The following is a 20,127-nucleotide window of genomic DNA, read 5'->3' as shown; positions in this document are numbered from 1 at the left end:
ATCTAAAAATAATTTGGATGGCTGCTTTTATGGTAAAATTCAGACCAGCAGAGTCATAAATAGCTTATGAATAAAGAATTACAGTTCATAAATACCTCAATCTGTGTCTCTCCAGCCCATGTTTTCCTAGTTTGCCCCACTGGGCTAGAAGGTCTCTAACAGGTGTTGCCTCTGTTTGCATGGGTAGTTCTTTAGTCCATCTGTCCATTACTTAAAGAGGCTTAATAAACACAAAGCAAAACCTTAAATTGGAAAGCATAAAGGCCAGGTACTCAGAATGTGTTCTCTGTGAAGAAAGCAAGCTTTTTCCTACTGATGTTCTTTAGTGAAAATGCGAATCAGGGGAGGTTAAGGTTGACCATCTCTTTTCACTGTAAAAGGGGGAAAAAAACAACCTCTGTGAACTTTTTCTCATGGAACAAGATCTAATACAAAGTCATCTTTAAAAGTCTGCTGTACCGTCATTCCATCAGATCCACTGTAGTGAGAGTCATTCACATCACACATCATAGCTGGGTAGATTTTCCAGGTGTCAATTTTGGTATTCTGTTATTATCTTCCAGAACATTCTGTGAGATCAGGTTATCCCATGACCACCCATCCCACAGCTATATCTGCAGAGAAAAGCCAACACTCAGTGGGGGCATTGAGGTCAAGGACAGAAGAATATTGCTTAAGCCCAAAGAAAGAATCCAGGCTTTTCTATCTTTCGTCCCTGGCAGTAGGAACCACAGCAAGAGGGCTTAGGAGGCTATCATTTTATCTTGAATTTTCCAAGTTGAAAGGGAGAGGGCATGGTGTCCTGCTCCAATCTCTCTGCCTTAGGAGGATAAAGGCACATCAGAGACCCTGCTGAAATCCAACCCGGTGATTTCCATCAGCCTGCAATTCCAAGGCTCTTGGACAAATTCCTTCTCAACTCTAATGCTCTGTGCCAGTGGAATTGGCAGATTTGAATTGATTTTTATAGCAACCTCACAATTATATTAATTAACAAAGTCCCTTAAATACTAAAGAGTTGGTTTCATTTTCAGAGAAAGCATAAAAACTTAGCCCATGTTATTATTATTGAATGAACTAGTGCTTAAAATTGAAAAACAAATACATATATATAGTAAAACTAAAATTTTGAATAGTAACAAAAGATGTGTAGTGAGAATGCAGTCCTCTAGTTCTTCCTTTTCCCAGAGGCAATTTCACATGTCCCTCTGATCACAGTTGTGTGTTTAACGTATCTATGTAACCCACATGTGAACTTGTATGCTCATATAACACTGCATTGTGTGTGGTATGTACGCCCACATGTAGCATGTATGTTCATGTATGAAGACATGCATATATATACACATATATGTGCATTATGGTGTGTGTGTGCGTTTGGTATGCAATAAGCCTTCTCTGTACATCTGATTCTGCGACTTGTTTTTCAATTCACCAAGAGCTCTTGATTATCATTTCACACCCAGGCATGAAGTTATTCTCCGTTCTTTCTAATAGTTGCATATTATTCCATTATGCGTCTAAACAATCCCCTATAGGTAGACATGGCAGTTTTCCTCTCTCTTTGCTATTGCAAATACTGTGCCACTGAGTAGTCTTATTCTCAAGTCTTTGCCACATGGGCAAGTGTGTCTGTAGGGTAATTTCCTGGAATTGGAATTGCCAGGTCAATGATATGAGCATTTTATTTTGATGTATTTGCCAGAATGCTTTTCAGAGGTCGCACCAATTTATAGACTTTATGAGTCTCCTAGGGCTGCTGTAACAAAGGACCACAAACTGCGTGGCTTAAAATAACAGACATTTATTTTCTTACCGTTCTGGAGCCTGGAATTCAAAACCAAACTGTCGGCAGGGGCATGCTCTCTCTGGAAGCTGCCGGGGAGGACCCTTCTTGCCTCTTTCGGCTCCTAGTGTTCACTGGCCGTCCTGACGTTCCTTGGCTGCAGTCTCTGCCTCTGTCTTCTCTCCTCCTGTCTGCCCTTCCCGTCTCTTCTTAAAAGGACACCAGTCCTATTGAATTAGGGGCCCTAACGGCATCTTAATCTAATGAATTCCATCTCTAACTACCCTTCTTCCAAATTAGGTCACAATCTGTGATCCAGGGGGTTAGGACTTCAACATGTCTCTGGGGGGACACAATTTCAATCCAGAACAGGCACCCACCACCCTTCTTTCAGTGTTCCCTGAGGGTCATTTTCAAGCATCTGGTCTGCTTTGCTATCTCCTTGCAGGCTGTGTGCTGGAATTCCCTGCCTTCCTAAGTGACTCTTTGGAAGTCCTTTGTCTGAATGACAATCACCTGGACACAGTGCCCCCTTCTGTGTGCCTACTGAAAAGCTTATCAGAACTCTACTTGGGAAAGTAAGTACAAATGGAGGAAAACCATGCTGAGCCATAGCGCCAGGGAAGCAGAAAGTCCTCCCACAAACCATCTGCAATGCAGGTGCCAAGGAGAAGGAAGCAATCTGTTTTACCGAGAAGCGGAAGTAGGCTTTTCAGAACAGGTTGGTCAAGGAGATGGTGGGCGGAGGGGTGAGGAGAACAGGGTAGTGAGGCATTGATCCATGTTTTGTTTTGTTTTTAATTTCCAAGAAGCTTTATTGAATTTAAAGAAAAGATTTACCTACATTTCAAAGGGGACAGAGAAGGAACTTCTATAATGACCAATTTTCTGAAGTAAATGCTGAAAGAAAATGGGAAAAGAAAGCCTCTGGTGATATGTGGGTTTGCTCCTTGGCTTGGGCTACAGTGAGAACTGCTTGCTCATCCCTCCACTCATTTACTGAGCATCTGCAGCATGCTGAGCTCTGCCAGGGGTTACAGGCAGCCTGCAAAAATCGATGAAAATACAAAATAATCCAGGCTCCCATCCACTTTCAAGAAGGGTAGTAATCATCTTTATGATAGTATCATGATTAGAAGAGACAGGAACAATTAGGGGAGGGGATCCAGTTCTAAGTGGTTAGGATTTGTAGAAGACAGAGCTGCCATTCTACCATGGACATTCCAGGAGAAATACCTTGACATAAGCATTTAATAAATAAGGACCCGAGACATCAGGTTTGGGGTGCAGGCTATCCAGGGCCCTGGCAGGACCCAGAGGCTGACAGGGTGTGGGATGTGTGTGTGTGTTCTCTCGTGATGAGTGTGTGTGCCCTTAGCAATCCCGGCCTCCAAGAGCTGCCTCCTGGGCTGGGACAGCTGGGGAACCTCTGGCAGCTGGATGTTGAAGACCTCAATATCACCAACGTGCCTGCAGAGATCAGAAAAGAAGGTAGGGCTTCCGCAGCCCTGTTTCCTCAGCTTCACCTCCTGGGAGAAACAACACAAGTCCATGGTTAAGTTCCTGGGGTGGAAACACTGAGGTCGTCCAGGGGAGCCCCACTCCAGCAGTGGTGTTGGGGAAGATGCTGGGAAATTATCCACAAAGCAAGAGTTACTGGGATTCATTGTACTGGGCATGACCAGGTTGTAGAACTCTCCATGGAGGATGTCTTTGGTTCTTACACTTTGGGATGATTGGTATTGCACCTTCCCTCCACCAGACCCCATAGTCTTCAGCACTCCCAGTTAGAACTCATAGAAAGTGTTCCTTTATGCTGGGGCTTCATTCCTTAAAAGGTGTGAGCATGTTCACGTTTACACATTCTGGGCAACATTGACTTTCCCCCTTATTTCCCTCTAGGACCCAAAGCCATGTTGTCTTACCTGCGCGCTCAGCTGCGGAAAGCAGAGAAGTGCAAACTGATGAAGATGATCATCGTGGGTCCCCCGCGCCAGGGCAAGTCCACCCTCCTGGAGATCTTACAGACGGGGAGGGTCCCTCAGATGGTGCACAGCGAGGCCACCATCAGGACCACCAAGTGGGAGCTCCAGAGGCCGGCCGGCTCGAAAGCCAAGGTCAAGGACGGTCGGTGTGCAGAGTTCCCGGGGGTGGGAGGCCCTCCCTCCCTGGGCCCCGGAGAGCCCAGGCTTCTTTCAGCAGAGAGGCTGAGAGTCCTGGGATACCTGCATCCCAGAGGGCTGGTGTGCCGTTTCCAGCTAGCTCCTGCCAAAGGCAGTGGATGATTTCTGAATGTCACTTGTTGCCTTTCTGTTATATAATAGTTAAGTTGAGGCTCGAGACCAGTAGTTCTCCACCCTGGCTGGTCATTAGATTGCTTTTAAGAGTATAGATGCCTGGGCCTCTCCATCCCTGCCCCCAGAGACTCTGATTCAGGTGGTCTGGGTCTGAGCCCCTGGCCACAGTTGAGAAATACACTGCTTTAGGTGATGAAGCACACCAGCATCTACCCCCTCACATGAAGGCCCAGCGGGCAACCCTGGAATGAGTGTTCCATCTTCTCTGAGCATTTCTCACAATCTTGAGAATGAGTTTTTAAGCCCAATCTAAAATGAATTCCTTTGGTGAACCTATTAGTCATCTTCTTGTCCAGGGTTCAGTGTTGAAAATGAAAATGAAATTGTTCTTCCACTTGAAACCAAAAAAAAAAAAAATGACTGTGGAACATTAATGGGCTCTTCAACCCCAGAATATAGCTTTCTTTATACATTGACATATTTGCATGCTGTTGTACTGTGATTACATGTGGCCACACAGGGATTCAAGGTCAAGGAGGCTGAGGGTTCAAGGTCAAGGAGGCCATTTCATTGTGGAAAGCCTCAGGCCTTAGGGGGCCATATTTTGCTTGATTTTCTCAATAGCTTCCCTCACAGTGGCAGCTAGAAATGGATTTTGCTGCAGAGGCTTTTACGCAAAACCACTTTACAAACCAAGGAAACCCAGTTTGAGGAATTAGGCATTTAAGCTGAATGTATAGTCCAACCCAAACACAGAAACTGCTCCTCTAAAGAGGGCCGACCTGTCTGTTGGGACCAGAACAGCCAAAACGTCTCCTCTCCCTTAATTAATACCAGGCATTCCCTGAGCACCCAATAGTGAACCCAGCTAGAGAAACTGAACATTTTCCAATGTAATCAGAATACTCTGGGTTTTCTCCTGCTTTCCTTTTTAAACAATTATTCTACGTCATTTTCTTCTCACTGTTATTTAGCAAATGGTTGTCCGAGGCCCAGGAATGGATTCATGTTTCTATTTTTCCTGTCCTTTGGCCTCTGTTCTTTGCTGCCACCTTAAAGTTTCCCCTCGTGAGCTAAAGGAGAATCTCCTGATCTTGTAAATGCAGAGCAGAGCTGGACATTCTGTCCTGTAACTATCTGTGTGGCTGGCTGTTAACCAACTTAGAACAGCTGTCCGTTTTGATTTTCATACAAAACACAGGTCAACATGCTGTTCTGGCAGGCCAAAGCATAGCATCAGAGAAATGATTTCTTACTGCAGAAAACTGCAGCCTGAGCTTCTCAGGCCAGACTCTGACCTCATAAAATGATAGAGAAACCACAGTTTATACAGCCTTTCCGGGCAGCCCAACAGCTAAACTTTTGTTTGCTTCCCACGCCACCACATTCTTGGTGGGCGGCTTCCTCTGACCTACAGGAGCTTGGAGACCTGCACAGATGGAGGTTAAGCCCTGGTACCCAAGGGTGATGAGTGACATCAGCATAGGCTTCCTGGGGCTCCAGACCAAGCTTGAATGATGCCCTCAGAAGTTCTACAGACACCGATTAACACAAATGGCCCTCCAAGCATGAGCCAACTGTCAAAACCTGGCCCCTCCTCTGCTCGGTTAGCTGCAGATAGAAGCCCCTAGAAGTCCACCTCCGAGCAGCTGGGCCTGTCCCTTTGATCACTGATGTCTGAGAGAAGCTGCAGGGCCTGCAAAACTTTTCTTCTCTCGTGTGTTTCTCAGGACCCCCGAGTACAGACTTAGAACAGTTATCTGTATTTGATTTACTGAAAACTTGGCTTTTAAAATACCTCCCTTTTGCCACTCTCATTGCTCAAGTAGGTTGAGTCTGTGGAGTTCAACGTCTGGGACATTGGCGGCCCGGCCAGCATGGCCACAGTCAACCAGTGCTTCTTCACAGACAAGGCGCTGTACGTGGTAGTCTGGAACCTGGCGCTGGGAGAGGAAGCTGTGGCCAATCTCCAGTTCTGGCTGCTGAGTATTGAGGTGAGTGTGCGCCAGCCCGTAGGTTCCCAGAGAGCATCGGCGGTACCTGACCACTTCTCTGTACCATTCCTCTTTACTGAGGAAAAACAAACTTGTATTACAGAAAACATGCATTGCATTAGTTGTGTTTATTTAATGTATTATTTTTCTTTTTTTGTAGCAAATTTATTTTCTTTTTTTTTAAAGATACATAGATCACACAAAATGTTTCATTAAAAAACATAAGAGCTTCCCATATACCCCACTCCCCACTCCCCCACACACTCCTCCCACATCAACAACCTCTTTCATCAGTGTGGGCATTAGCTTTTAACTAAAAAATTTTTTTTATTACAGTAATTGTAACTTCACAGAAAAATCATGCAGAAAGTACAGAGTTCCCATCTACCCACACACAGTCACACACAGTTTTCCCTATTATTAACGTAGTGCATTAGTGCAGTACTTTGTTATAATTGATAGAACAGTATTATTATAATTATGCTATTAACTTTAGCCCACTATTTACATTAGGGTTCACTCTTTGTGTTGAACAGTTCTATGGTTGGTTGGTTAGTTGGTTGGTTGGTTGGTTTTGGTGTGGTAACTTATATACAACCTAAAATTCCCTTTTATATCCCTTTTCAAATACACAATTCAGTGGTATTAATTACAACAATGAAGTTGTGCTTCCATCACCATCATCCAATGCCAAAACTTTTCCATCATCCCAAATAGAAACTCTGTGCCAAATAAACATTAACACCCCATTCCCCAACCCCACCCAGCCCCTGGTAACCTATATTCTTTATTCGGAATTCATTAATTTGCATATTCTGCTTATTTCACTCAACATGTCTTCTAGTCTCATCCATGTTGTAACATGTATCAGAACTTCATTCCTTTTCATGGCTGAATAATATTCCATTGTTTGTATTACCACATTCATCTGTTGATGGACACTTGGTAATTGTAAATAATGCTGCTGTGAACATTGGTGTGCAAATATCTGTTCAAGTCTCCATTTACAATTATTTGGGTGTATATACCTAAAAGTGGGATTGCCAGGTCATATGGCAACTCTATACTTAACTTTCTGAGGAACTGCCAAGCTATTTTCCCCAACTGTTAAACCATTTTAGGGTCCCACCAATAATGAATGAGTTTTCTTATTTCTCCACATCCTCTCCAACACTTGTTATCTTCCATTTTTTTAAATAGTAGCCATTCTAATGGCTGTTTAATGCTATCTCATTGTGATTTTGATATGCATTTCCTTAATGGCTAATGACTTTGAGCATATTTCATATATATTGGTCATTTGTATATCTTCTTTGGAGAAATGTCTTTTCAAGTCTTTTGCCTATTTTTTAATTAGGTTGTTTTTCTTTGGGTTGTTGAGTTGTAGGAGCTTTTTATATATTCTGGATATTAAACCCTTATCAGATATGTGGTTTCCAAAGATGTTCTCCCATTCTGTAGGTTGCCTTTTTACTTTCTTGATAAAGTGCTTTGATGCACTAAAGTTTTTAATTTTGATTAAGCCACTTTTATCAATTTTTTTCTTTTGTTGCTTGTTATTTTGGTGTAAACACTAAGAAACCATTGCCTAACACAAGGTGCTGAAGATGTTTCCCTGTTTTCTTCTAGGAGTTTTATGGTTTTAGTTCTTTTTTTTTTTCAATTTCTCTCCCCTTCCACCAACCCCCCTCCCCCATTGTCTGCTCTCTGTGTTCATTCATTGTGCATTCTTCTGGGTCTGCTCGCATTCTTGTCAGTGGTACTGAGAACATGTGTCTCTTTTGTTTGTGTCATCTTACTGCATCTGCTCTCCATGTGTGTGGCGCCACTCCTGGGCAGGCTGTGCTTTTTTCACACGGGGTGGCTCTCCTTATGGGGTGCACTCCTTGCGTGTAGGGCTCCCCTACATGGGGGACACCCCTGCGTGGCACAGCACTCCTTGTGCACGTCAGCACTGCATGTGGGCCAGCTCACCACATGGGTCAGGAGGCCCTGGGTTTGAACCCTGGACCTCCCATGTGGTAGGCAGATGCTCTTATCAGTTGAGCCAAATCTGCTTCCCTATAGTTTTAGTTGTTATATTTAGGTCTTTGGTCCATTTTAAGTTCATTTTTGTACATGGTGTGAAGTCTTCTGCATATAACTATCAAGTTCTCCCAGCGTCATATGCACCCCATGCCTAAATGTATATGGAACTCTAAGTTGCCTTCCATGGTAACTCAGAGATCCATGACCACAGCAGTGACCTTCAGCCCTGGCTGAAATGCTACCACTGTGTGACTCTTAAACCATGTAGGATGGAGCATGGGGGTGGGGTCTTGACTGGCGGGAACATTTCTTTTTGATGGTTTTTTTCCCCTTCAATTCAGCCTTTGTAGAGTCTTTCTCTAGTCTCTATCATCCTCCAGAATTCCAAGCAAGTTGAATCTGCCCTTTTCTTTAGCTGCCTCTAAGAGGAAACATCCCCAGGGATGTCTTTTGCCACCATCTTGATCACACCTTTAACGGGTTCTGCTGTCTTTCTACAATGAAGCCTAATAGCTGTTAAGGTGCTTAGTCTATTTTTATTTAGTTATAATATTTCTTAAATGTTTCCTATAATATTTCTTAGGTTTACCAGCCCCCACCCTTGGATCCAAAGGGGGAGCTGGGCTCATCTCCCCAAGTGCCAGGGTGGTGCAAGCAGGAGTGCAGACCTTCTGCCTTGGGCGGCTGGTCAGGGTGCCTGGCGCAATGTCTTCTGGGGTCCAAAATTCCTCCCCTCTGAGCAGCACCTTGGTTCACGGGGCACTGCCCAGCATGGAAGCTGGTACCGAGGGAGGGGCGTTGGTGCCGCCCTTGTGAAGGTGGCGCTCAGTGGCGTGCGTCTTTTACAGGCCAAGGCCCCCAATGCGGTGGTGTTGGTGGTGGGGACCCACCTGGACTTGATTGAAACCAAATTCCGAGTGGAGAGGATCGCCACGCTGCGCGCCTACGTGCTGGCCCTCTGCCGCTCACCCTCGGGGTCCAGGGCCACAGGCTTCCCCGACATCACCTTCAAACACTTACAGTGAGTGTCCCTGCGAGGCCCGTGCCCAAGTTCCCAGCACAATGCCTGAGACCCGCCGTCCGAGGCCAGGAGACAAGGCTGTCAGGCTCCTTCCGCAGCAAAGGCAGCCTGGCAACCACCAGAACAGAGCCAGCCCTTGAGGAGGACAGGGCCTGCAGACACCTCCCTGGGCGTCCTCTGGGCCCTCCCCACTCCTGTCCCCATGGGACCGGGGAGGGTGACTCGGGCTCCAATCACAGGGCACTCATTACTCCTTTATCGAGAACCAGCCCCCAGGTTGGTCCCAGACCTCACGTGGGGCTGCGGAAACTCCCTGAGTGGCCCTCATCCCAGGCCGTGAGCCTTGAAGGGGCTGGGGGGGATGGCGGGGTGCAGCAAGGCACACCGGGCCCCAGCTCCTTTCTGTACCTTCACAACAGCCCTGCTGACACAGGGATGGATATCGTACCCACATTGCCAACAATGAGACTGAGGGTCAGAGTCGAGGGAGGGTACCCAAAGGATTCCCCGTGTGAAGAAGGCACATGTGGCCTCAGCCTCACTCCTGGCCCTTGGGTCCTGATTCCTCCCTCTGGATGTTTATCTGGCACAGAGGGCAGGGACAGCATTGGGGAACTCCTCGGGGACCCTTGAGGAGCCCCTGGGACCGTGATCCTAAGAGCCCTGGCTCTGGCACAGATGCCTAGGTCAAACCTGAGCCTGCTGCTTCCCAGCTCAGGTCCTTGGGAGTCACACCATACCTCTTACCCTCACTTTCCTCCTCTGTAAAGTGGGCACATTGGGAAGATAGACCTGAAGGGTGCCCCGGCACAGGGCTTTGCACAAAGTAAAGTCCTCAATAAATTCTTGGTGTCTGTTTTTCACATGTTCTCAAGACATCCCTTAGCCCCACTTGGAAAGAAAGCCAAACTAAAATGTTTACTCACCAGGGTGGGTGCTATGAGTAAGCTCAGCTCTTTCCCACGCACAGTGAACTTTCCTGTAAGAGCCTGGAAGGCCAGGAGGGGCTGCGGCAGCTGATATTCCATGTCACTTGCAGCATGAAGGCAGTGGGCGACACCATCGGCAGCCAGCGACTCGTGGGGAGGCTGGTGGGTACCTCACTGGCTCAGCAGGTGAAACATGGGGCTGTCCCCATGTGTTTGGGAAGCTGTACTTTTCCTTTCTCTTCCCTGTGAAACCTGTGGTCAGGGCCATCAAGCTCAGCAGTTCTGAGTACAAGCAGTGTTTTGGGGGACTGGAAGGGGTGGGTGGCAGTGGGAGGGGAGAGGAACCTGAGGGCACAGCCTGGGCCACCTGCCTGCCCTCTCCCCATGGCCCAGATCCCCAGGAGCTACCTAAGCCTCCAGGAGGCCGTGCTGGCTGAGCAGCAGCAGCGAAGTCAGAATGACGACGTCCAGTACCTGACTGACAGGCAGTTGGAGCAGCTGGTGGAGCAGACGCCCGACAACGACATCAAAGACTATGAGGACCTGCAGTCCGGTGGGCCAGGGCGGGAGCCAGCGTTTGGGGGACAGGAGTTGTCCCAGGCAGGGTGGCAGATGACAGACCCATGAAGGTGTAGGCAGGGAGGGTCAGTCGCCCTGAGGGAAAGAGGGGTCAGGGGCATTGCGTTTGTGAAAAACTGAGTCTTCTTCACTTGCCAACTCCAGCTTGACGCTCAGCACAAGCAGATACATTTGAATGAGAATACAAAGAACTTGTCCTTATTTTCCTGCCTTCCACCATTTCTCCTTTACTTTGTCCCTTCATTCCTCCCTCCCCTCTTTCCTTTGAGGGGAAAAGAGAGCAAGAACCCCTGCAGGGTTCAAGTGCCAGGATGGTGTTTGCCACTGAGGACATACTTACAAGCGAAATGGACAGATCCCTCCTCTCAAAATAGACAAAGGTTAAGCTGCCTGGTATGGTGTACCTGGTTGGTTGTGCAATGGTCATGTTGAAAAGTTACGGGGTCCCCTTAGAGGACCTGCAATCAGGCAGCACACCCGGTCCTGAGATCTGCACGTGGTGGGAGTGCCAGTTTCCTTCCAGGAAGGATTCGTGATTCAGGGACCCCCTTGGGCATTGTGTCCCCTGCCCTTGACCTCCGTTCACTGACATTGCTCTCTGTGTGTCTCTGGGCAGCCATCAGCTTCCTCATTGAGACCGGCACCCTGTTGCACTTCCCCGACACCAGCCACGGCCTGAGGAACCTCTACTTCCTTGACCCCATCTGGCTGTCGGAATGTCTGCAGAGGATCTTTCACATGAAGGCCTCCAGGTCGGTGGCCAAGAACGGGGTGATCCGAGCGGAGAATCTCCGGATGCTGCTTGTTGGGACAGGCTTTACGCAGCAGACGGAAGAGCAGTATTTCCAGTTCCTGGCCAAATTTGAGATCGCCCTACCAGTCGCCAATGACAGGTGCGGCCACGGACCGGGCTGGGCAGGTGGCTCCCTGGAGGAAGGAGTGGGGGTCTGAGCCCACTGGGGGCTTGCACATGATTTCCAGGGGGTCTTTGGCTCCCCTGCCTCCCAGGGGCAGTGCAGGGCCTGGGGATGACCTGCCTGTCTGTGCCAGGGGGCAGGGGGCAGGAGCAGGGAGCAAGGCAGGTCTCTCCACTGGCTTCTCCTTCCCATGCCATGGACATCTCTTTCCAGCGTGTGGGTGTAGCTCAGTGGTTGAGTACTGCTTCCCACCTACAAGGTCCTGGGTTCAAACCCTGGTACCTCCTTTAAAAAAAAGAAAAGGTATAGGAAACCATGCAAGAATGGCACTAAAAGCTACCAGGAGCTCTCCTACCCTCCTCCAGTGGGTTTCCTGTCTTTAGATTATACCAGTGGTTACCTTCTCTCTTTCTGCCCAGACCCCCCAGGTCTGCTCAGCCCCTTGGCCATGGCAGGACTGGACTGCACACTTCTTTGCCCACCTCCCCACCCCCTTGCCTGGCACATGCCCCAGCCACAGTGTCCGACCTGTGGAGGGCAGGGGAGAGGCAGGCAGGCCCTCAGTCTCATTGGCAGGGGTGCTGGAAACGGAAAGCTTGGTCCAGACTCTAATAAGAGATTAATTTTCCCTCCTTCAAATTCTTGCTGCTGAGGCCTGGTTTTCATGAGCCCTGGACTGTTGTGTTCTTTCCTCCATCACACAGGGTACTCACAGCCAGGATGCAAATTCCTGGGCTGCCAAACCACAAGCCCCCACCCTACGGTGGGTCCTCTGAGGGGGTACAGGAGCCTGTGGATCAGATGCCAGCTGGCTGTGCAGGTCCCCAGGTGATGCTGTGACGTGACCCACTGGTACCCAGGGCCTCCTGGTCCTAGTTACAGTTTCAGCTGCTTCCCAGCCCAGGTCTGATGCTGACATTGGCCATGAGGCAGATCCACAGGCCTCTCCTGGCCACCTGCCATACAGCACCATCACTGCCCTGGGGAGCTGGCCTGGACCCCGTGTGACCCAGAGATGTCTTTGGCACAGACATGGCCTCCCGGGAGCCAGTCCTGGGTTGTGATATGACAGATGCCATGAGTGTGTCCTGAAAAGAGAAACCCCAAAGAGGAATCCCAGATCCACATGAACCCAGAGGCATCCTTGGCTTTGAGGCATAAGAGCTGTTGAGTGGGGAGCTGTGGGAGGGAGGAGGCAAGACCCACTGCATAGTCTTTATCAGGCTCTCAATGCCCCTGCAAGGAGGGTGTCCTTTTGCTTCCCATTTCATGGGAGAGGAAATGAGACTCAGCGGGCTTAAGCAGGCTGCTCAAGACTGCACATGCAACGGCCAAGGCTGAGGTTCAGGCCTCTGCACTCGGCCAACCGAGCTGGAACTGAATTCTCCTGGTAAAATATTTTAGGGGCTATCTTCCGGAAAGTTCTAAAGAAAATTATTGGACTAAACTTACCTAGGTTAAAGAGTTAGGAAAGCTAAGTCAAAGCCTTTGTTAAGAAAAGGGTCCAGATCTCCACAGCCAAGACTGGTGCCCAAGGCTGCTGGTGGAGGGACCCCGGGCTGCCCCCGACCCTCCGTAGCTCCACAAGCACAGTTGGCTGCTGGTTTTCAGACCTGCTCTTTGAGGGCCCTCTTGGGTTTCTGCTGCAACTGTTTTAAAATGGACTACAGACGTGAACTCCTCCCCGACAGACAGATGCAACATTTTTATGATAAGCAAGAGTTGTTCTCATGAAACATCCCTCTTCTGCACAAATAACCTCATTCTAACTTTTAAGGCCTATCATGTTGTCTAGACCAGCCAAGAGCAATAACTAGCTCCGGAGGCCAAAAACGTTATTCCGACCCCAATATCTACATTGTCCTTGGAACTGTGCAGCTGTATTTGTTTTTCCTCCACCATCCAAAGTTAAATCTTAAGCAATTCCCCAGTCACAAACCAGCTGATCAAGAATCACCTTGGATTCGCTCTGTCTGACATATTTTTTATGACCACAGACATGTTCAAGGTAGGTTTTCTCCCCGATGTGTCATTCTGGACTCGGTCCTAGAAACCTTGATAAATTTATTCAGCAGGCCCATCTTCATTGCCCCTTGGAGCCTTTGTTCTCAGCACATAAACCACTTTCTCTTTCTAAAATTACAATTTCACAGGCCCCAGGAGGAAGGAGCCGCGGCAGCCTGAGCGTTTCAGTAGGGCCTGCCCCAGCCCAGGTCTTCCACAGGGCCGAGGGCCTGGCAGAGAACTTGGGCTGCGGGCTCAGCAGTCCCCTTTGGTGTGTTTCAGCTACCTCCTGCCACATCTCCTTCCATCCAAACCTGGCCTGGACACCCACGGCCTGCGGCATCCCTCAGCCAACACAATTCAGCGGGTGTTTAAGATGAGCTTCGTCCCTGTGGGCTTCTGGCAAAGGTTTATAGCACGGATGCTGATCAGCTTAGCGGAGATGGACCTCCAGGTATCCGCAGTTTCTGCTTATGGGGGTCGCTGTTTGCCGGGGGGAGCTGACTGAAGACCAGCTCCTGTCTCACGTTGTGAGGCTGCTGACGGAGGCCCCCGGAGCCAGCTCAGAGCAGGCTGCCCTCTCTTCTCTGGGCCCTGGGACTCTGGGAACCCTTTCTGTGAATCTCAAATCAGCACCTTCTTGCCTGAGGTCAAACACTCTGGTTTTTGAGAATGGTTCTCAACTTGCACCCATATCAGTATCCCCTGAAGGGCTCCTTAGAACCAGATTGCTGGGTCTTCCCAGAGATTCTCATGCAGGTCAAAGTGGGGCCCAAGAATTTGCATTTCTAGCAACTTCCCAAGTGATGCGGTTGCTACTAGGAACAGCACCTGGCTTTAGACCCCTGGTTCTGCAACGCTGCCTGTATCCTAGAACCACCTGGGGAGCTTTTAAACAGACACAGGCCATTTAAACCAGAATCTCTGGGTGTGGCAGGGAATCAGTATTCTTTAAATACAGGTTATTTCACTCTGCAACCAAGGTTGAGATCCTTTGGTGCAAAACTCAAATTTGGTTTGGTAACAGTGAAGCCCTAACCCAAGGAGTTATTTTCTGAGGAATGCGTCATGGCTGTTAATTCCATGCAAACCAGTTATCACAGAAGTGTTATTCTCCTGCAACAGTGGTTCTCAAGTGAGCTTTCTGGGTCAGCAGCAGCAGCCTCATCCAGAGAACTCGTTAGAAATGCAAATTCTCCGGTCCACCCCACACACCCTGCATCAGAAACTCCTGGGATGGAGCCCAGGACTCTGGTCTCAAAACCCTCCAGGGAATTCTGACACACTACCCTTTGAGAATCATGGGCATAAAATTCTACTGTTGAATCATTATTAAACTCTAGATGAGTTTATTTTTGCCGCATTCTAATTAGAAGACCCTTACTGGATTGTAACGTCTTGTCTAAATAAAGATTATTCTTTGATCTTCCTGTTTTGCTGAAATGATTAAAAATAAAATAAATGAAAGAGGCCAACTATGGTAAATTTTGAGGCATATGTTGGCAGTCAGCAAGATCTGTTTGTAAAGCCAGGACAAGGGATTCTGATTCGTACCTCTGCCCTCCCTTTGAACTCTTCCTCCTGCCTGGGGTTCTGAGTGGGAGGTCAGTGGAGGGCCAGCTTCATGTGAGGCCTGAGCTCCAAGTGGGGTCCACTTTGGGAGCCAAATGGAGGCAGAGGCAGGAGCCCTTCCCTCAGAGGCAGTGGCCTTCACATGGAATTAGAAAAGAAGTCCTATTGAAATGCAGATGGTGAATGGGAAGGGAAAAGGGCTTGTTCAACCTCATCAGTCCTCAAAGGGATGCAAATTCAAGCAACAAGGAGATGCCACTTTCCACCTATCAAATTAGCCACGAGTTTAACTATATTGCTGGTCAGGATCTAGGATAGTGTAATCAGTTCTAAAAGCCATTCCTCCATCTGTGCCCAAAACCTTAAAATGTTCGTTCAGACCCTTTGACCCAGCAGTACTGCTGCTAAAAATCTGACAGTAAGGAAATAATTTGAAATCAGAGAAAGCTTTGTGCTTTTGCATGTTCTTCACAGCTTATTTGAGGGAACAAAAGATTGGAGCCAAATAACACATCCAAGAGCAGGGAATGATTCTATAAATGATTATATGTAATAGAAAAGCAAAGAAATTATCATACTGATACTAAAAGTTTTTTAAAAAGTATATGGAGTTTAGTTTTATGAGCTATGAATATCACAGCACTTTTTTTCTATCTTAATTTTCTTCATTAACAAGGAAACCTTGATTATGTCATTTAACCAATCTGTGTTCATCTTCCTGAATGCTGGAGGTACAATTTTATTCGTTTTGGAGATTAGATGAGATAAAAGTGCCTGGCAGAACTTTTATGGAATGATGCTTCCATAACTTGTTAAGCTGTCTTTGGTCTATTTTATTTTTTGAATTTGAAATAAAGTTCGAATCATAGAGAAAATAATAATGGAATATTAAGCATGAGAAAACAAAAATGTTCAAAATGAATTCTTTAACAGCATTGGAGTTTGTAAATGTATACAAAATTATAAGGACAATATGGCCTCAGCTGTTATTAAAAATATATGTACATAGAAAAACGCCAGAATAAAATGTACTCCAATGATCTCTCTGCTTCATATTAAACTGGTGTTTTATTTTCTTCCTTACTTTTTTTTCTACATTTTCCACATTTTCTAAAGAAATTTTTACTTGTAAAATCAGAAGAGGGAGTGGAGATTTTTAAAAAGTGATGCCTGTTTTCAATCCTTTGGGGAAAGTGTGTTTCCAGAGCAGCTTGGAGACCCTGGAGATAATGCAGCATTGAATTTGGCAGCAGGGATGAGTGGGACAGGAGGGGAAGGCTGGGAAAAGCTGTGGTCATTTATCATGATAGGGGCCTGCAGACCTCTGCCCACAGACCACGAGGAGCCCAGAATACTTAAGTGGGGTCTTTTCTCTGTCTTTCAGCTTTTTGAAAACAAGAAGAATACAAAAAGCAGGAACCGGAAAATAACTATTTACAGTTTTACTGGAAACCAGAGAAATCGCTGCAGTACATTCAGAGTGAAAAGAAATCAGACTATCTATTGGCAGGAAGGTCTTCTGGTCACCTTCGATGGGGGCTACCTCAGGTAGAGCCTTCTGGGAGCCCCCTGGCTGGTCAGCATGAGGGCACCGTGGTCTGGGATCTGTCTTGGCCTCTGGCTGGGGACTCCTCGGCTGTCTGGTCCAGATTTCCACGCTTGAGAGCGGCAAGCCCCTCCCCAGGAATGTCCTGGAGGACACCATCTCCTATTCCCCTACACTCCTCTTGAAGGAGAAGCGGGTGGGGAGGATGAACGTGGTGGGCACAACCCAAGACTGGAGGGAAGCAGGAGGCCACCGGGCTCAGGAGTGAGCCCCTCCTGTGGGTCACTCAAGTGGACCTGGAGGGGCCCTGCAGCCATCCAGCCCCACTCCCTTATTCCAAGAGGAAGAGCAGGCCAGTGGGGGCATTCAGACTCCCAGGACCCTGCTGTCACCTCGATCCCACACTATAGACAAGATACCAAACTTAGTTCCCTTTTCGGGTTTTTGTTTGGTTTTTTGTGTGTGTTTTTTGTTTGTTTGGGGGGTTTTTTGGAGAGATAAAGTCATCTCAACAGACTGAATTAATGATAAACATGGCAGGTAATTTATTCCATATTTACAATGATTTTTTTTCTTCAAAATATTCTTCAGCTCTGTGAGAAGAGAAAGAAAAAGGGGGAAAATTAACATTTTCCCTGATGTAGGCCCCTCTTGGTGCTGGCACCTCCATATGTATTTTCACTTCAACCTCACAGGTGAGAAAACTGGGGTTTCAAGAGGGAAAGAAACTCCCCCAGGGTCGCACCTCAGGGTCAGATCCAATACTCCAGTCTGAACAACCCTTTTTCCCAAATCCTCATGATGTTCTCTTGACCATTTTAGAGGCCGAGGAGGTAGGGAGGCCAAGGAGAAGGCAGAGACTGCACACAAGGAGAGAAACAGAGGCCACAGTCTCCCCTTGCACATCCCACCAGGACCTGGGTCCCCTTTGGGTCCCCAGAGTCTCCACAGCCAGACCTTATGGTCTCCTTTCTATTTCTGGGTTGCAGTGTCGAGTCCTCCGATGTGAACTGGAAGAAGAAAAAGAGTGGCGGCATAAAAATCATCTGCCAGTCAGAGATGAGGGACTTCTCAGCCATGGCTTTTATCACGGATCATGTCAATTCCTTGATGGATCAGTGGTTTCCTGGTAAGAGAACATCTTGAGCCAAGCCCTTGTTTGTGTTAATATTTCTTTCTAAAGCAGGGTGGGGTTCTTGCTTTGGGGAAAATAAATCCCATTGGGATTCAGCCCAAGGAGCCCAATGGGGTCTTAATGGCCCTGGATGGGGGTACAGCTCTGGCCACTGGTGGGGTTGCACTGCGAGGGCCGATGCAAGCTCAGCGCATGTGGGGGGATTTCATCATGAGATGACCCGGTATCGCACAGTGGTCCAAGAAGATGCTCAAGGTGAGCCTTCTGTGTTTACACACTGAGGAGAGTGCAGCTCATATTTGGGGACAGCCTGCAGATGGAGATTTATGCATTACCAGGGAGTGGGGTCTGGTGAGAGGAGAGCCGCGTCTGCCATCTGCTGAGGACATCTGATCTCTGCCCTGCCTGCCTCCACCCCACCCCTGGGGACAGTCAAATCATCCTCGCTGCCCTTCTGGGACCCTTTTGATCCATTTCTTCATTAAAGGTTCACCCCCAAAAACTGCTTTTGAAGTGAAGCATTGAGGTCATCTCTTTGTTGTGATATACTGGCTGTGGGACCCCAGGGTGGAGATAAACCCATGGGCCCTTGTGGGGCAGAGGGTGGGGAGGAGGCCATGGGACATGATGGAGCCATGATGGGACAGCCTGGGGAGGGGGCTCTGCCTGGCCGAGCAGGGAGCCAATTTGGAGCTTCAGCTCCAGACCCTTCCTGCTGAGGCAAGCCTGGGACCCCCCTGAGCCCACTTCCACAGCTCTGCAGGAGGTCTGCATCTGAGGCGAACTTAAAAAGAAAAGTGCTAAAGGAATGACATTGGACTCACTCAGGTGCACTCTCCCAAAGCTGTTCTGATAATCAATGATGACCTTGGAGGCCTTCGGGTAACAGTGGGAAGGGGGATGCTCAGAGGTCAAAAATGTTTAGAAAGAGGGCCTTCGAGAAGATTGCCCAGTTGTGAGTTGTGGGAGTTTAGGGGCTCTGTGGCCATCCAAGGAGACCCCCAAGGCACTTATAAATGCTTTGGAGAACTTACTAACTACCCGTCCACCACTGGTTACCCCGTGGCAGGTGTCGGAGGTGTTGCCACACCCTGGTTTGGCTGGTGGGCTCATGACACAGTCATGATGAGGTGAGAGAATATGGCCCGCAGACCCAGGCAGGGGCTGCCTGACCTTGTCCCAAGCAAAACCACTAGCCCCAGGCCTGCATGCCCAGAGCCCCTGCCTGCAGAGTGGGTTACACACAGCCTGGGGTGCCAGGTATGCCCAGAAGGTTCTAGGTGTCCACCTCCTACCCTGCACAGCACAGGCCTGGGCTTGCACTGAAGGACCTCTCGGGCACGTCCTGTCAGAGGTGTGTGGGGTGTGCATCTCTTGCTCGAAATGTCTAACTTTTGTCTGTTATCCTTTGCACTCATTTCTTTGCCTGCATTGCTCTTCTAGAAAGAATCATAGGCATTGCAAGCTTTATGTTTCATGTGTAAGAATGTCTCCTTGGATGCTGATTGTGGTTCAGTATCTGGAGTTTGGTCAGAGCACAGCGTGGCTCAGACCCAGCCCACCTGTACAATTGGGGCCCCCACTTACTGCAAGTCCCCTTCTCCGCCAGCATGACCCTCCTCAGCCAGCCTGGACAAGGTGCAGACTACTTCACCCTGCTGCACCCCTGACCTCTCCCTGTGCTCATCCTTCAGGATCAATGATAGCTCTCCAAAAAGGAGCCCCAAGGGTGTTAGCCAAGGTGTGGCCTTACCCCTTCTGAGAAAGACACCCCTGCCTGGGGCTACAGGATGCTGGCTCAGCCTCATGCACTGCCCACCTGTGTGTGACCTGTGTCTTCCTCTGTCCCTCTGCAGCTCTGACGGCCACAGAGAGCGATGGCACCCCACTCATGGAGCAGTACGTGCCCTGCCCCATCTGCGAGACATCCTGTGCCCAGCACGCTGACCCTGGTGAGAAAGCAGAGAGCGTGCAGTACTTTGACATGGAAGACTGTGTCCTCACAGCCATCGAGCAGGACGTCATCTCTTGTCCCAGACACCCGGACCTGCCTGTGCCACTGCAGGAGCTGGTCCCAGAGCTGTTCATGACCGACTTCCCAGCCAGGTGGGTGCCACTGTCCTGCTTCCCATGCAGAACACAGGTGCAGGTCGAGGGGCTAGTCTTCTGGGCATGCGGGCCCCTGAGCAGATTCCTGATGATGCGCTGGGAGACCCCATCAGAGTGCCCACCCCACAGTCTCCCCATCTCAGGGCACGGCAGTTGCTCCAGCTTCTGTTTCCCTCAAAATCTGAGGTTGCCTTTTAGAGTTCCATCCTG

The 20,127-nt window shown here is 48.6% G+C and overlaps 1 protein-coding gene across 3 annotated transcripts in view; it reads left to right on the top strand.

Moving 5' to 3' along the window:
* The window catches only part of LRRK1 (leucine rich repeat kinase 1), a 131,175-nt gene that overhangs the window by 84,374 nt on the left and 26,674 nt on the right, over nt 1–20,127 (top strand). For all 3 annotated transcript variants that reach the window (XM_004462098.5, XM_058294618.2, XM_071214326.1), the window contains 12 exons: nt 2,235–2,364; nt 3,165–3,277; nt 3,689–3,903; nt 5,913–6,077; nt 8,954–9,126; nt 10,097–10,217; nt 10,449–10,608; nt 11,251–11,527; nt 13,838–14,009; nt 16,512–16,675; nt 17,663–17,802; nt 19,665–19,914. In XM_004462098.5, the coding sequence (XP_004462155.2) occupies nt 2,235–2,364; nt 3,165–3,277; nt 3,689–3,903; nt 5,913–6,077; nt 8,954–9,126; nt 10,097–10,217; nt 10,449–10,608; nt 11,251–11,527; nt 13,838–14,009; nt 16,512–16,675; nt 17,663–17,802; nt 19,665–19,914 (2,080 nt within the window). The remainder of the gene's footprint in view (nt 1–2,234; nt 2,365–3,164; nt 3,278–3,688; nt 3,904–5,912; nt 6,078–8,953; nt 9,127–10,096; nt 10,218–10,448; nt 10,609–11,250; nt 11,528–13,837; nt 14,010–16,511; nt 16,676–17,662; nt 17,803–19,664; nt 19,915–20,127) is intronic.

Source organism: Dasypus novemcinctus, chromosome 3 (genome assembly GCF_030445035.2).
Source record: "Dasypus novemcinctus isolate mDasNov1 chromosome 3, mDasNov1.1.hap2, whole genome shotgun sequence".
NCBI lineage: Eukaryota > Metazoa > Chordata > Mammalia > Cingulata > Dasypodidae > Dasypus > Dasypus novemcinctus.
This window is presented reverse-complemented; position numbering and strand designations above follow the sequence as displayed.